We start from the raw sequence: 16996 nt of genomic DNA on the forward strand, positions 1-16996 counted from the left end.
TGCACATATCCTCACAAATGCTCTACAACGCCCTCATCCGCACCCACCACATAACCTCCCGCAAAAAGGTCGCCGCCCTCAAACGCGCCGCAGACACCCACCAATGTGCCGTGCTCCTCCGGTCCGGCGGGTGTCCGGGCATCATGTATGTAGAGGGCGTGGGAAAGGATCGCGTGGAGATGTGGGTGGATGTTGTGAGAAAGCTGCGATATAAGGATTTTCAATTGGTTACGAGACCTGGCGTTGTGGATGTGGAAAAGGAACCGGGGGAGAAATCGGGGAGTGGAAGGGAGGACAATAAGATGGGAAAGGACAAAGGTTCGAGCGTGGGACTTGGGATCGCACTCGGTCTCAATGAGGTTGAGAGTGTCAAGGAGTTTGGGAGTATTATGGCCAAGCGGGGAGTGTGGAATTGGTGGAGGAGGGGAATGGGATATGCGTGATGCATCGCACATTGATTGCATGGGTTTGGTGTATGTTACTTTTCTATGATATCCCTACGATTCGGTTTACTTCATCAAGTCATCTATATTTTGGCAACCTGTACACCATATCAAGCCAAACGCCAGTGCCAAACGCCAATCCCATATTGTACAATGAGGTTTGCTTAAACCGGCGCTGGGTAGCTGAGCAACTTACAGACCTCCTGTAACGCGTTAGCAGAAGACAAATAAACCCCTTGGGTTAACATACCTTTCGATTCCTCCGATACTTATCATAGATCATCTTCCAGATCTCACGATCTCGACACCCACTCTCCTGCGGCGTCCCAGGGTTCTCATTACACTTAGGCTGCTCCTTCGCCAACATATCCTGCGGCCACATAACCCAAGGTTTTGGAATAGGCCAATCCGAAAAGTGAATGAACTTGGCCTCAGCCAACGCGCGATCCGGATCCCACACCTCGTGGTCATTCCCCAAGAATCGACTATGATCCTTTGTGCGGAACTCGCCCGATAGCAGACCATACTGCCGATGTGGGAGGACCATCGCCGAATCCCCGTACATATCATTCAATAGCTCCATGTCATACCGGTGATCGGTCAGGTTCATCTCGATCTGACCGTTCTTGGCGGGCTCCGAGGCTCCGGCTACAACAAGGTATTCGCGGTAGGAAGGCTGGATGACGACTAGTAGGGATGATAGGATTTTCTTTTCCGGGAGGAGCCAGTAGGCGCGTGGCATTGCGACTGTGGTGGGAGGAAGGAAGAATAGCTCGTCCATGGTTTGGAGGAGGATCACGTCGGAGTCGAGGTGGATGACTCGGTCGTATTGGGATTCACCAAAGGCCATGAGCTTCGTGTTGCTGGTATCCCATGAGGACTCAGAACCAGCACCTAGTCAATGAATGTCAGTTGGAGTGTTCCAAGGAGTGAGCGAGCGCAATCCCGATTCCAACTCACCAGATGGATCCTTGATTCCCTCGATCTTGAGAGGGATAAGCACGACATTGTACTTGTATTTCGCCTCCAGCAACAGCTGGCTCACCCGATCGGTATCATCCTCGACAATGAGATCCCACTCCTCCGGATAGAACAGCACGCGATCCGCCTTACTCCCGAGCCGATGCAATGCCTCGAACACCATCAAGCAATTGCACATGTAGACCTCGGAGGTAGCATACTGGGTATAGGCAAAGCGCGTCCAATCCACCTCGTCGTAATGGATATGCGGTAAAGGTGGCGGCGGAGGTCGTTCACGGCGCTGCCACATGATAAACAGGACCAGGATGGCGATTGTGATCCATGTTCGGATGCGACGTAGCTGTCGCTTGGCTATTGAGAGACATGGCTCATCGGGGATGTCGAAGAAGTCATCTTCCGAGGCGTTTGAGCTCCGGCGATAAGGGAAGCTCTTGGGCGGCATTATGTTGGAGAGTGAAGCTGACGATTGCGCGTCTCTTATGGAAACACGTGACGGTTATGTCATCGCGTTTCCATGGGAGATCTTTATATAATTTATCTGATTGTTCGGAAGACCATTTTATATTCCTCTCTATATTCAATCACATCGACTCACAGCCATTTGGTGACGCTGTCACTGTTTGGGGGATGCCCAGCCCGAACAACACCAGAATTCCAATATCTTCCAATACCACCAGAGTGATAGACGATGCTTATTGCTGAGGCTGCAGTGTTTTGTCACAGATCGGCAGGCCGACTTTGAGATATCCTGTCTGATCGGCGTCAGCTGTACATGTAGGTCGGCTTAGCCACTTTGTGTGCGTTGAGGTCTGCGGGTTGGAATATAAGTATAAATACATCTGTGTCTCAAAGAAATGGAAGTCCGAATGGATTTACTCTATTCATAATCATGTTCGCACGATATACTAGACCGATTCAATGAAGAATCGGGCAAAAATACATATACTAATCAGTGTCAGAGTCGTGGCTGAAATATCAGTACATCTCTCTCCTTCTTGCTGACAGCAAGTTCGTGTGCAAAAAGGCGAGGCCTCTCGGCGGGTTTACATGTGGCATCAACGACCAGCTTCCTGAGTACATTCAGAGTCGTCAAAGTTATTCATCCATATTATATACCACAGGCCTATATACTACATCAATGCCAGATCCATGTTCATATAAAACCTCAGTGATACCCCCTTTCCGATTGCCTCTCACCACCATCAGGCAACAACCTCGCTCCACCAGAAGACGTAGACCTCCCATCATCAACCTGAACAACAATATCCGTCTTAACAGTAACACACCCATCATTGAGGTGTTCAGGCATCTTAGCCTTGGAAACACGGCTCTCAGACCGTTCATGTTCATGCCCATCCCACTGACAAGCAGGGTTCTCTTCATCATTCGCGTTCAGGTTCGTTCCCATTATTGACGAGTCTAGCCATTGGTCCTTGGCGCGTGCCCGGCGGCGTTTTAGCTCTGTGTCTTGGTCTTGATTATCTGTTGAGCGGGAGCGTGACCAGTAGCCATGTGAGCGGCCTTCGCGTCGGTGGTCGACGAAGGCACGGAGGAAGAGACGTGCCACTGGGGCACAAGAGGCGAGAAGGATGCTGTAGTTTTCGATTCTGGGAAGGGTTAGAATGTGATAGATATGAATAATTTGGGTATATGTTGGCGTTTTTGGCTGTACTTACTTTACCCAGAGGACAAAGGTTACAATGTTGTAGGTGAAGTCTGCCCTGTCACCGAGGGATTTAAGTTTCTGGAAATTGTGTTAGCTGTTGCATGATCTCACAAAGTCATGGCACTTACATATGTCTTTACAATAGAGGCACAGCCAGAGAGAATTAGTGGTCCGCTGAGAGTGATGGTCTGCCAGATACGACGGGATCGCACAGTGCCACTGATCCTGCCAAATTGGGACCAGAAGGATAGGTTAGGGTTGCGGTGGAGGGTTCGCAGGAAGAACTGCCATAGTTCCACAGCTGCAAGAATAGCGAGGAAGTAATCAATGACAGTGTTGAATCCTTGTATCGGTCAGTATAAAGAATGAAAACTGATAGATTTAGTTTCGCACCTCCTTGCACAAAGCCAACAGTTGCTTGGACAGTCGGTGATTGGCATTTGACAGAGCCATCCTCTGGTAGAGGAGTCCACATATAGTGGAAGTATTGTACTCGATTAGTCTGAACAACATTAGTATAATTGAAGCAGGACCATAAAGGATACGAACCGCGTAGTATGGATTTGGGCCGCACTGGACAACAATCTGAACAATGGTGACCATATTGGCTACAAGCTGTACAATAGCACAGACAATGATAGATATACGGATCTTCTTGTCGCTTGCAGCGAAGCAAGTCAGCAGAAACCACATCATGCCTGTACGAGAGACCATGGCTGAGCTGACGGCCAATGGCTGGGACAAGAAGTCCCATTTCATGGCATGGAATCTTTCTTCATTAGACAAGTAGAAGAAATGGCGACCAAGACCCCAATTCGCACTAGAGTGGGTTAATATCAGCCGTTTACTAGTAAATCAGCAAACTCACCTCTTCTGGATAAAGGCCATATGGCTTACATCGAAGCCATAAGCGATGAGGAAGAATAAATCTTCAATACCCCAGATTCGCCCGGGCGCAGTGACCTGAGGCAAAGCCCAGCGAACCCATATTTTGATGGCATAGCGAAACAGCAATGCCACGCCTACTATGGCCGTAAGGACCTGAGTAAATTAGCTTATACCCTGTAGAGCCAATAATATGATAGCATACCCAGCAGGCCTCAAACGTACCCGTCCCTATCAAACATCAGTCGTCACATCCACAGTCATGGCGCCACGCGCAAACATGAAACATACCAATATCAACATCCCCCTCAGCAGGCCTTGGAATTTCCATGATGAAGATGAATCGCAGGAGCGAGACGTGTCAAGTGTCAAATGTCAAGTGTCAAGAGAGGTTGGCGAGATCTTGCAGCGCGAGTAGCCAATTCAAATACTCCTCATTGCATGGATACGATGGAGCAGTGACAGAATGATGTGGGCGCGCATGGATGCGCATGGAGAACAGATATGTCAGAACTGAACTGGCACAAGGTTTGTACTGAAGGTTCTCGGAACGAATTTCATGCCTATGTCTCTCGCGAACAGGTCTATAGGTCAGAAGCTGGACCAGATCAGAGACACTAGGACTGGGGCCGGGGAGAGCCGAAGACATACATGACAGGGTCTCTAAACAAGGGATGAGAATCAGGGCCCTCCACACAGACGTTGGAACTATTGATTCGAGAGAACTGGTCCCCTGTGGAAAGGAAAGTTTGCTACGTGATCCGTAAGAGTTCATGCACGTCCAGCCCAATCCGAGTATAGGGAAAACCTTCTCATCACAGTGTTTCCACATCGACTGGCAAATCACCCAGTACATCCCCATACACCATGTGGAGGCGTGATACAGGTGACATTCCAGATTATATGCAAGAGCCATGTTGTATCAGCAAGGGATGTCAGACTGAGAGTCAATAGCGTAACCCGAAGGCGTGGGAATGGGACAACAAACGCGATGTGGTGCACAGTCACATCTGAAAGCTACTGTAGCACAATGTGTTTTATGCCCCTCTTCTCTTAGATCTACAGAACATAGATGTAGATACAACAAGTTGATCGCGGATCTGGAAATCTCACTCTCAGACCCTCAGATCGGCGTTGGCGCGAACTATGGAGTGTTGATCCTTTGTTGATCACTTGAACAATAAGCTTCAGGTGAATCAATGTGATGAGTCTGAGTGGATGCATCGACTGATATAAACACGGATTGAATGGTAATGCCACGGCCGAGGCTTAATTATCGCGAACTATGAGCTAGGAACTATCCCGCCTCATCTCAACCAACGACTCGCCAGCCTTGACATACGCTTCAAAGGTCACTTTCAGTCCAGTCAACCCCGCTATTTGCCTCCACTCCTCCGGACTCCGTTCACGTCCACCATACAAGGCAATCATACTCGCATGAAGCGAGGTGTAAGTCAAATTCTTCGCGTACTCAATGATGAGGATCCGCGACCCAGGCGCCATCGCCTTAGAAATCTTCTGCAACAAGGCCACAGCATCCAAATCAGGCAAGTTATGCAGGATATGCTGCAGGGAGTAAACACGCGCACCGCGGATAGGCTGCTCACTAGACTCCTTGTAGTTCCACTCCATGAGACGCACACCAGGTACACTGTCAATCTCGGCATTGAACTCCTGCACGATAAGCTCATCCGCCGTCAGCTGTGGATAGACAGCCTGGACTTCAAGGAGGAGCTCGCCTCGGCCGCCACCAATGTCGACCATTGCAGCCGAGCCTGGGTTCCCATCCATGGCCAATGCACTGTCCAGATCGTATCCCATAGACTTGACCCGCTCGGGGAATGTCCCGAATTTGAAAAACTTACCCACCATGAAACGGTTGAAGCTGTCCATGCGGCCCTGAGTCTCCATGATAGAGTACGTGTGCTGTGCAGCCAGCTCGGGCTGGCCCATCAGCCGATACGCGTATTGCAAGGGGCCATCTGCGTCCGCGAAGGGGTAAGCAAAGTTTGTGTCCTGGAGCTTTTTCATAAGGAATGCTCCAGCCATCAAGCCCTCGGTGGTGCTATGATCATTAGTGTTGTGCCAATGGCGCATATGCAGGGGGAACAAACAAGTGTAGGGCGCCATGCTGGGCAGAGGGCATGGCGACCATGTGCTTCGTGATGGCATTTGCACTGAAACTGTCCTCGTCCATGCGCTCGACCAACCCCAGCCCAGCCATGATGTAGAGCGTGTCCGCTGCAGAAAAGGCGTGTCAGTATCTAGTCGGGCTAGTAATCGGGGCTTGGCCTACAGGCTAATCTGGTACCTATACCCCTTGTCAGTATAACAGTCCAAATAACAGCAACAACAGGATAAGGAATGCATAATAAGCAGACCAACCAACAGGCGTCAAACACGTACTCAGCTCTGGCTCATTGTTGTCTCGGGCTTTGATGCGTGCATTGCAGGTCGTTGTCACCTTCTCGGCACTCGCCGGACTACCAAGGCTCACAAGAATATCAAAGAGATCAAAGTGAATCGCGACCGGTACAAATCCCAACGAAGCAGGCTGCGACCGAGTTAGATGATAAACACGCCTGTTCTGTGGTTACACTTACCACTGTGAGGGTTGCTGCGAGCGCTGCACCGGGCGGCGCAACGGGGGCGGGGGATGATAGGCCCAGAAGACTGGCTATACGAGTTAAGAGAGACATTGCGTGCCTAAGACTGTAGAGGAAGTTTGTGGAAATAAATCTTACTATACGGAGAACGGAGTAGTGGATGGCTTTCTATCTATGAAGTATACAGTACAGAGGATCTGCGACCGGCTAGAATTCCGAACAATTGGAGGCTTCATGTCTGTAATTTGCACCTGTCACTAGCTAAACTTGGACAATCCCACCCTAATCCCACCCTGCACAAGAGGATTTCTCGTTGGGCTATTATTGGACGAATGAAGCCGGGGGGTTATGCGCAAGCAAGGGGCGTCACAAAACCTGATCGGCAAAGTAAAGCCGAGAACTTGGAAGTACATAGAAGGAGGTAAATTGTACAGAGAATTAGTTATGGCGTTGCATGCAAGGATCGACTAGTGTGGTTTGTTAGGGGCCCGGGATGTGATAGATTCATTCCTGTATACTTTCTGATCCAACAGATCTCAGGCTCGATGAATCATTCTCTTTGATCTCTCCGACGCCATTCTCCCAGTCTCTCGGGTTTCCATTTTGATTCATCTGCGCGACAAAAGCCACGCGAGATTCCATGTGTCGAATCCGAAAACCGCCTATGCATAAAACCTTCAGTGCCCGTCACACAGAAGAAAAGGAAGATCTTCATTCCTTCTTCTGCCTCCTTGCCTGACTATCGATTTTTCGGAATTATCTTCCTTAATTCGGATCTATACCAGGTATAGGTAGTGTGCATAGTACTGTACTATGGAGAAGTTATTCACGATCGAAAGCATGCACGACATGGAGAATGCCAGTCCATCGCAATCCCATGAGATGCGGGACTTTAAGGATGAGTCTGAGTCCAGGGATTCCCTGAATCCCAGAAATTGGAGCTCAACGAGGAAAACCATGCTCTTCATATCGCTAATGACCAGTTCGTTGCTGGCGGATGGGTATGCACATCTCGTTCACAACTTCCCACTCAGGCATATGAGAATTTGAATTCTGACTGAGTTGGATCGCAGGGCAATGGTCTGGGGTTCTACTCTGATAACTGAGCAAGCCATGGATTGGGACATTAGTATCACACATTCGGCGACGAGTATGAACTATGGCATCCTGCTTCAGGGCTTTGGAGGTATCTTTGCAGTGCCGCTTATTGAAGCCTACGGTCGGTGAGTAGCTTGCTTTGCTGTATATGCACATGCGTTATCTGCCTTGTTCCATTGCAGGATTACTCCTGCTGACAGTTGCCTGCAGTCTGCCGATCTGGCTATGGCCTCAGGTGATCACCATGTTCATGGTATTGGGTGCTACGCTTTCCAATGACTGGTCCACTTTCACGACCTTCCGATCCTTGCAGGGTCTGTTTGGGACTGTGCCTCAGGTTATTGGTCTTCCCATTATTCACGATATGTATACCTCGGCTGGTATGTTGTCTCATCTTCCACTAGCAACCTATACTAATCCCACTGCAGAATGGCCGCGTATGATCAATATCTGGTAGGATGCCTTTGCTTCAATCTTATAAGTTGATACTGATTCGAATAGGGGAACTACCTTTCTAGTCGGTCCCTTCCTCGGTCCCGCGATAGCAGGATACATCGGTGCCGGAACGGACTGGCGCACCTCCTTCGGCGTACTCACAGCCATCTATGGCGTGTCTACGGCCATGGTCATCCTGTTCGGCTATGAGACTTATTATGTTCATGGCCAAAGAGGCAGTCCCTCACGCCTAGCTTCTTACTGTGGCATTGGAAACACTCTACTTCCGAAGGGATCTACATTGACATATTGGTGTCGAATGGTCGTAGTCTATATCTTCAAGTTTCCGTTATTGATGACTGGTAAGTATAAGCGATCTGGTTTGAGGATATTTGCTGACCATGAGATTGTAGGCTTCGCCATTTTGGTGACATTTACATGGCCCATTGGTGAGTTATAGCTCAACATGGGGTTCTGCTTTTGTGCTAATTTTCCAGGAATTACAACTACTATCGACGCCTTCTTACATAGTCCGCCCTACCTCTTTGACACAATCGAGGCATCATCCATGCGATTTGCTGGTGTCATCGGGGCTCTGTGTGGTACGTGATACTAATAACCTTCTATCTTCTTTGTTAACAGATATTCAGGCTGGGCCTTTGGTCACTTCTTCAATGGCTGGATCTTCAACCGGCACAGCAATAATAACACATGGCGAACCGAACTCCGTCTCCACGGTGTCTGGTTCCCAATTGGTAGTATGGCCTCTGGCCTCTTGACATACGGACTCACCCTGCACTTTGGCAAGCACTGGATTGGCCTGGCATTTGGCTGGATCATGGTGAACACCGGCATGGTAGCAACAATTGTGTAAGTTGGCAATTCCAACATGCTGAATTGAAGCATTTAACTGACCATTACTCTTCGTTTGAACAGCGCCATTTCTGCCTATGCATTAGAAAAATACCCCGAACAATCTACGTGTGTCTCAGCAATCCTGAACATGTGGCGTACCTGCGGCGGGTTCGCAGTGGGATATTTCCAGCCAGCTTGGATTGATCGCAATGGACTGGGCTTGGTCTTTGGGATTCAGGCTGCCGTTGTTTGTGTGGCTATTGTCTTAACAATTACTCCTGTTTTCCTGTGGGAACGCAAGAGACGCACGCAAGGTCAAGAAGCATGATTTGATACGCGTTTATAGGCAAATGATTGTATATGAGTGATGAGGAAGTGGTATTTTGTATTTAGGTTGTTTCTATACGTTCTGTATATGTTTATATTATCGAGTTATTATAATGTTTTTAGACTCGGTCAACACAAAGCACCTCAGGAAAACTAGGTTATGCCCCTATCTTCCAGCCACATATATATATCTGAGGAAATGGCTGTACAGGGGCCCTTTGCGGTCAAAGTCATGATGTTCACCTCCTTTTCAAGTCAGACCCCACACCCAACCCGACCCCAAACTCAAGCATTGACCATAAGTCTATCCAAGATTCTCACATAACTGTTAAGGTATCTTTGCGAGAATACTATACCAGAAGTCTCTAAATATTTCTCCAGAATCCTAGCTGAACACACCGTATAGAATGACTTATCTCGGGTAAATCAGTAAGAACTGAAATATGGAATGATATAGCGTGCTGTACAGACAGACAAGCGGGATATTCAATGGAGTTTCGAGCTAGTTGACTCCACAGTAGAACGGCGAACCCCTTAACGTATAGGCAAACAGAGCAAACCAGACAAACTTTCAAATGAAACAACCTGAAACACCCCACGTGAATCACTGCCTCACCGATCGGGTGTCGACCCTACAGCCAGTGATCCGGTTTCAGGACGTCTGTCATTCCATGCATTAGGCTCTATTCTGATGAGAAACTGGACGTTGCTCATTTTCTCGCGCAATATGGCGTCAATCTGTAATATCGAAATGCTGGACCCCTGATCTTACGATCTTCAACCTCCTGAATGTCGCCCACTACACTGTAGTCGATCATTGCCTTGACACAAGCCTAAGTTCCGCAAGCGATGACGCTTCCCGTGGGGCAGCGGACAGGCCCTGCGAGACGCCACAGCCTCGTTGGCCCCTGGGCCGCGTGGTTGTTGATCATTCCCCAATGAACTTGGCAGTTAGCCTATCAAGCTCGTCGATGTTGCGCCGCTACCGAAAGCAATGGGGTGTGCCTGTTCCCTCGGGCCATGGATCGTCCTACGCGCCGAGGTGAACTGGTCTGCTCTCCAGGCGATCATTGTCCCTTTTTTTCTGCTCAGGCGCTCGTATTCTTCTTCAGCCATCGACATTCTCTCGTTACCTGGATGGGTACATCCTTTTCGATTCTCACTTAGATTATCACTGAATTGCCGACCATGTTCAGTTCTCCTCGACGATGGCTGTTCGTCGTCTTTCCGCTCCTTACATTTTGCTTGATATACTACCTCTTTCGACTGCCTGAATCCAACCCTATACCAGTAACAAATTCAGAGCAATTAACGCCATCCGGCCCGGAAACCATCGTGGTAGGGGAGGAAAAGCCAGAGACGAATAATCCCCCCGAGAAAACATCCTCGGAGAACCTGCAGGACAAATGTGGTCATTTACTGCACGGCCTCGACAATGTCATGGTCGTCCTGAAGACCGGAGCAACCGAATCCCTCGAAAAAGTCCCAGTCCACCTCGCCACCACTCTTCAATGTGTCCCGCACTTCGCCATCTTCTCCGATTATGAGGAAACCATCAACGGAATCCGCACTTACGACGTTCTCCGCAATGTCAGCGATGCTACCATGGCAAGTGAACCTGAATTCAACATCTACCGCCGCCTACAAGAAGTCGGTCGCGAAGGATTGACCGACGCGGAGTGGGGCGACGACACAAACGGACCGTTAGGCAAAGTCAACAATCCCGGATGGAAGCTGGACAAGTGGAAGTTCCTACCCATGATTGATCAGGCTCTGGAGGTTATGCCAGATGCCAAGTGGTATGTCTTCTTGGAAGCCGACACGTACATGGTGTGGCCGAACTTGGTCAACTGGTTGTCCCATCTCGACAACACCCGCCAGTACTACCTGGGCAGCCCCATGCAAATTGGCGAGACGCTTTTCGGCTATGGCGGAGCAGGCATTATTCTATCCAGTCAAACTATGCAACGATTAAGCAGCTACCGCGCCCGTGCCCAAGAAAAATTGGAAGGAATGACTGCTAATGAATGGGCCGGAGATTGTGCCTTGGCACGAGCTCTGCGTGATGTGAATGTGGACTTGACCTGGGCCTGGCCAATGATGATGACCTCGCGCCCATGGGAAATCGACCACTTCTCTGAGGGTTATGGCCGCCAGCCCTGGTGCTATCCGATCATCTCTTACCACCACATGCTTCCCCGGGATATTGAGGAAATGTGGAGATTTGACCGCGGCTTCTTTGCAAGCGGCAAAAACGCCCTCATGCTGCACGCCGATGTTTACCAGAAATTCATCTATGACGGCTCATTCACCGTTCGTGAAGATTGGGACAACCTCTCTGGCGTGAAGATTGACTTTGCAGCCGGTACCATCCCTACTGTGGATGCTTGCGCCGAAGTCTGTGCCCGCAATCAGGACTGCTTACAATACACCTTCAATGAACAAGACCGAGTCTGCAAGCACGCCCCTACGACCTTTGCTGGTGTCGCCAAAAACGGCACACACTCTGGCTGGATGGGATCACGCGTCCAAAAGCTTCTGAGGTCATTCCAGCATTCGTGTCCCGAGGTTCAATACATTTTCGTCTGATTGGACTCACTTTTGGTCATGGTTTTTTCCTCCTTGAGTTATTCTTGTACATATATACATATTCCTGTCGTTCTTCATCTCTATTTCCTTACGGTCACCTTTGCATACACTCTCACGTTGACAAATTTGTGCGAAGGTGAATTCATTGGCGAGGCGTTATACAACGGCGCGGTTTTGGCATCGTCTGCCGGGCAGACAAAATACATGACACTGATCCTTGGATCTTTCCATTTCTTTTCCACTTCTATTGCCATTTCCTTTACACTGATATTCCTAGCGATACCAAGGTTTAAATTAAATCAATTCAAATATTTCAAAGTCTATGGCCAACACGGAGATTGAAGTGAATCATAAGGAGCTGCAAGGTATTACTTGCGATGCGTAGAATCCACGTCGTTACTTATATACGATTAGAGCTGTCGGAGTCAATCTGGACCTGGTGCTGTTAAAATAGGCCAGGAGAACAATCTGAAACTCGCCGTGAAATCGTACAGCCCAATTGACATCCCCAATCCTCACGAAGCCGCTGTCACACTCATGCCCCACGCGAACGAGTCTCCGAGGAATATGTGGTAGTGGCGATGCATCTCGGGGTCATGTAAACGAAGTTGTTATTCCAGGCGGTATTCATATGGTGCCGATGGAGCTTGTTTGACAGTGCGCTAAAGCTAATGCTGGGTTTATTTGCTTTGATGGAGTGGTAAGCATATATTTGAGGATTGAAAGTGTACATGTATGAGTTTATTCTGAAGTTGGGGGACACATGAACTTGAAGAACCACTGCAGTTCAGTTCTCCCAATTCCAAATGCGATAGTAATGTAGACGAACCTCTCATCTCCACTTAGGGTGCTCTAGCGCATAGATTCTAAAGAATGCGGGCTGAGTCCCTGCATTATACATATCTTGATCCCATCCATGCATTTTCTTTGAAATGTTGGTTTAATCTAGGCATGTTCCAGCTTGGCGCTTGGTACTATGTAGACGAAGTCCGACTCCGAGATCGAGGTAGATACTTGGTTAGGTTTGAGTTCGAAGCCGAGTTCGAGGTCGAGGTCGAGGCCGAATTCGATGCCGAAGACAGTTCCATGGAGTAAATCGGGAGTAAACTTGGTCCATATACGACCATCATGGATCGAGGCCTACTCTGCTGACCTATAGATCAGCAATGGAGATTGTTATTGTCCTCATTACGAATGATACAAATGTAAAAGTATGCCCAAGGCTATATTTGTTCATACACAGAAAGAGCTTTTGTAGATGCGCTGGATTTGAAGCGCGGGTATATATACATGGATCCTGGAACTGTCTGTTCCGAGGGAGGAAGAAGCTCTCTTGTTCTTTCTATGTCGAGGGATTGGATGTTATGATTCGGAGGGAGTGGGTGGTCTCTCATATGGCGAAATATGGTGAATTTCGAGGTTGAGACGATGCTTATGATATGAGCCAGGAAATCCCTGTGCTCATTTTTTGGTGGCGGGCATGTCGCTGATATCCTGGACTCGGGTTTCTTGTGATAATCACTAACACCGATCCGGAGGAACTGGGAATGGTAGGATAGAGTAGACCCACTAGGGTGAGTCAACCCTGGAAAAAGGTAAACCAATTATTGCAATTTCCTCAGCCAGCCATAGATTCCTCGGGGGCCTCCTGGAAGGTCTCTGGGAAGAAGCCAGGAGGCGGCCAAATATCTGCAATGGAAGGCGGATGAACCAAGGGTTGTGACCCAACCAACCGATCTGGATCATGACAAAAGGCCTGGAAGGTGCTATCATCCAAGAAGCCAAAGTCCTTCAAGCCAGCTTCGCGGTTGGTAGCCCATTCCGTAGTATCGAGATATGCGAGATCCTTGAAGATAGCATCGATATTACCTATAGATGCAGCATTTCCGGGCATCATTGAGTTAGAGCTTGTCGAGTCGGGCGTTTGAGGTTGTTGTGATTGTTGCGGCTGTGACTGTGCGCTATTCGGGGCATACATGGAGTCTGGGCCACTGCGCGGAATTCCTTGGTCTGGTATGACTTGTTGGGCTTCCATCGGCCGTTGCATGGACACGTCCATCATGCCCAGATCCGCGTTCTCCATCACCGTATCTTTAGGTGTTATGGACTGTGCATCGACTGGCATGCTGATGCCAATAATGGAAGAGGCGTAATGGCCTTCGCCATTGGGGACTAAGCCACGAGCTCCATTTGGAGTTTGCATAGAGCCTAGAACAGAAGAACTTCCTTGCAATGGGAACATTGGTGCATTCCCCACTTGACCTGAGAATGCGGATGGACCAGTAAGGTCTTTAGATTGCTGCCACCTTTCCATGGCAGACACCAAAGAGCTGTAGGCTGGCCAGGCGGAGCTGAATCCTGCTAATTTGTGTTTGAACTCCTCCGCCCATCTGGCGAAAGGGAATGTGTCGGATGAATCGGCGGTCTGCCGCAGTGTAGATGCTTGCTTGGCGATTGTGCGAAGACTCAACTCAAATAACGGTGGGAGTCCACAAACGGGGAAATTCTCAAGGTGTTGGGTGATCATAGACAAGCCGCGGTACAGAAGCTTCTTGGCTCCTTCTGTGGCTGGCCGCTGAGAACGGTGTAAACCCTGCTCCCCTGGGATCAGCTGCAGATACAGCCAAAGGAGAGTGGCCACATAAGTCAGCCCGAGGTAGCTCTGGTGGGGAAGCAGAGCCGAGTGCCGTTCTGGATAAATGCTTTCTGGCCCAATAAGACGACATCCAAGGGGTAAGAGGTCATCCCATCGTTTTAGCTCCATCACTAATTGCTGGGCAAAGGTGGCCATGTTCAACCCCGAGTGCATGTTCCGAGAGATGTTGTTGAGAACACTTGCCAATTCAACCAAGCGATTGAAGCAACTCAGAGCCATGAGTGGTCCTCGACGCGGAGGACTCTTGCTGCCCTGTGCAGCGCCTGTGGGTGGTAGAACATCAACCCAAGAGTTCCATTCCTCCAGCCCATCTTCCTCCAAGAGACCAACAGAGGACAGATCACCGGGCGGCATGGCCGGATTTCGAGATAGTCGGAAAGAAAGCAATGAGTCAATCACAAAGCATCCCAAGAACACTGCCTTGCCCTGTCTGAGTTCATCAGACCGCCGGCTATCGGTGGAAGTACCCAGGCCCATGGCAAGCGCCATGCGCACTGCATGGCCGCTCAGCAGCCAAGCCGCAGTCCAGTCTTCCAGGCCCATGTTAACCAAGGACAGGAGCAACAATGCCTGGATATGGCCAAGTTCATAGCGCTCGTTCTCCGCGGGAATGAGGCTTCGCGACACAGTATAGTATTCTTTCACCAGAGCAACATTTCCAGCGGGGCCGGCCCGTGAACTGGTTCGAGATTGAGTGATGGTATAACTTAGTATTGCCCACAGTGCGGCATGATCACCGGATCCCGGGGACGCTGTTGCAACAGACACAGGGGAGTTGGCATAGACGTAAGAAGCGCGAAGGATGTTGTGTTTAGCGACAATGGGGAGCCATGAATGTGTTACGGCAAAATAGATATCGAGTAGCTGCGAAGTATGCTGGGGTAGCTGCAACGTGTGGAGACTGGTTGAAGCACCCCATGTCTCCGTATTTTGAACCAATCGCGCTCGTTTGACCCCAGGGGACGCAGGAGTAGGCCCCACCACGCGCGGCGCATCCGGTCCTAGAGTTGAGCTGCGAGCTACTCGAAGCCACTGACCATCCTGATCATCTTGCAGGTTTCGCGATCTCTTTCCCGTCACCACTCCTTGCGGCGCATCGGAGTTGGAGAGCATCTTCTCCAGCGCCCCATATAGCCGACTCGTCTTCCAGGATTCGTGTAAGCTCTCCGACGCACTGTCATCCGACCACACCGACATCAATTTCTCGCGACGGCCGGCAGACTCGGTGGTGATTCCTAGCATGGCCAGCATGGTGTCCTCGAATCCCTCAATGTTGCAGATCGACAGCGCCCACAGCTTCTCCAAACCCCGGACGTAGCCCTCGGGTAATCCGCGTTTCTTCGCATGGGGATCGTATGAACAAGATTGGCCGGATGCTCGGCAGGCGGAACATGTAGGACGAATACCGTCACATTTGTCCTAGAAACGGAAAGTGTCAGATCAGGCAAGGGTAGGGGAGCAAGAGGCGCACTCACCTTCTTGCTGCGACAGCGATCGCAGGCTCGGGACACCCTCTTGCGGCGAGGGGCCTTGTCTGAGCCCTCATCCATGAAGAGGGTTAGTTAATGCAAGTTTCCATGTAGAGGAGAAAGCAGAGAGTGAGACGTGACGCGAGTAGAGACGAGGTCATGCGCCTGTATAACAGAAATGCCGACGCAATCGGACGTCAAAAGGGAAAATCGTTAGAGTGGAGGAAGTCAAAAGAGTGGACTCTCTCGATATCGGCCACAACACGGCAGAGTCGAGGTGTCTGAGGAAGATATCGGAGTTGATGTTCGGGAGAAGTTAAAGTCGGCTCGGGATTCCCCACGGTCTTCACGATTCAGTACTCTGCATAGCTCACGTCACCACCTTTCTTTCTATAAGTTAGTTATCAGAGGCTGTGTTGATATTTAAAGCAACTTCTATTTTTATATGCGATCTTCAATGGCTTCAATAGTGTGTCTACTTATAACTTCGACATAGTGTATACATGTAACTTGGACTGGAAAAGCCGAGCCTCCTCCCGATGTTCCGTATAAATTGCCGAGCATCGGCAGTTACACGTCAAGTTGAAGCTCAACTTCGATTATAAACACATAACTTCCACTGTGCAGGTTATTCAGTCAGCTACTTGGGAAAGGAAGTTGGACTCGGACTCGACCCCGGAAGTGATTCCGCGATGTGGATATCTTAGCTCAGGATCCTGTGAGACGTAACATTTATAGAGGCTCGGATGAAGCCCGAGAAGTTTCCAAGTGGACAGACAAGTGGAAAAAGGGAAAAGTATTCTGCCGGGTGACCCCAGGCGGTCGGCAGTTGCTCATCCGGGGAAATTTGGTCATGGACCTTCATGGATATTTACATACACTGACTACCTATTGCCTACTATCTACACTGCTAATAGCTTGGGTATGAGCGTGGTACAACCCCCTCGCTCTCGCATTTCCTGAAGCTCTACACATCTGCATTCGGC

The 16996-nt window shown here is 49.6% G+C and overlaps 6 protein-coding genes across 6 annotated transcripts; 2 read left to right on the forward strand and 4 right to left on the reverse strand.

Moving 5' to 3' along the window:
• Positions 1-607: 607 nt before the first annotated feature.
• On the reverse strand, positions 608-1866 carry PENARI_c024G09271 (uncharacterized protein; the record flags this gene model as incomplete). The annotated part of the gene is made up of 3 exons (XM_022635721.1): positions 608-646; positions 694-1337; positions 1404-1866. 3 exons carry the CDS (start codon positions 1864-1866, stop codon positions 608-610), a joined length of 1146 nt encoding a protein of 381 aa, XP_022484400.1.
• A 723-nt stretch (positions 1867-2589) lies between these two features.
• On the reverse strand, positions 2590-4306 carry PENARI_c024G08287 (uncharacterized protein; the record flags this gene model as incomplete). Its single annotated transcript, XM_022635708.1, has 8 exons — positions 2590-3031; positions 3101-3168; positions 3219-3433; positions 3484-3592; positions 3640-3910; positions 3959-4131; positions 4181-4206; positions 4267-4306. The coding sequence occupies 8 exons, from the start codon at positions 4304-4306 to the stop codon at positions 2590-2592; spliced, it is 1344 nt and encodes a 447-aa protein (XP_022484451.1).
• A 952-nt stretch (positions 4307-5258) lies between these two features.
• Positions 5259-6674, reverse strand: PENARI_c024G08983 (putative O-methyltransferase; the record flags this gene model as incomplete). The annotated part of the gene is made up of 6 exons (XM_022635715.1): positions 5259-5265; positions 5318-6040; positions 6090-6216; positions 6272-6286; positions 6382-6529; positions 6579-6674. 6 exons carry the CDS (start codon positions 6672-6674, stop codon positions 5259-5261), a joined length of 1116 nt encoding a protein of 371 aa, XP_022484498.1.
• Positions 6675-7538: 864 nt separating this feature from the next.
• On the forward strand, positions 7539-9297 carry PENARI_c024G10555 (putative MFS transporter; the record flags this gene model as incomplete). The annotated part of the gene is made up of 9 exons (XM_022635735.1): positions 7539-7582; positions 7655-7804; positions 7890-8059; positions 8108-8132; positions 8181-8476; positions 8528-8563; positions 8612-8716; positions 8765-8984; positions 9051-9297. 9 exons carry the CDS (start codon positions 7539-7541, stop codon positions 9295-9297), a joined length of 1293 nt encoding a protein of 430 aa, XP_022484449.1.
• Positions 9298-10484: 1187 nt separating this feature from the next.
• Positions 10485-11885, forward strand: PENARI_c024G04842 (uncharacterized protein; the record flags this gene model as incomplete). Its single annotated transcript, XM_022635679.1, has 1 exon — positions 10485-11885. One exon carries the CDS (start codon positions 10485-10487, stop codon positions 11883-11885), a length of 1401 nt encoding a protein of 466 aa, XP_022484510.1.
• A 1618-nt stretch (positions 11886-13503) lies between these two features.
• On the reverse strand, positions 13504-16091 carry PENARI_c024G01951 (putative C6 transcription factor; the record flags this gene model as incomplete). Its single annotated transcript, XM_022635647.1, has 2 exons — positions 13504-15960; positions 16017-16091. The coding sequence occupies 2 exons, from the start codon at positions 16089-16091 to the stop codon at positions 13504-13506; spliced, it is 2532 nt and encodes an 843-aa protein (XP_022484415.1).
• Positions 16092-16996: the final 905 nt, after the last annotated feature.

This window comes from Penicillium arizonense (assembly GCF_001773325.1).
Source record: "Penicillium arizonense strain CBS 141311 chromosome Unknown PENARI_contig024, whole genome shotgun sequence".
Taxonomy (NCBI): domain Eukaryota; kingdom Fungi; phylum Ascomycota; class Eurotiomycetes; order Eurotiales; family Aspergillaceae; genus Penicillium; species Penicillium arizonense.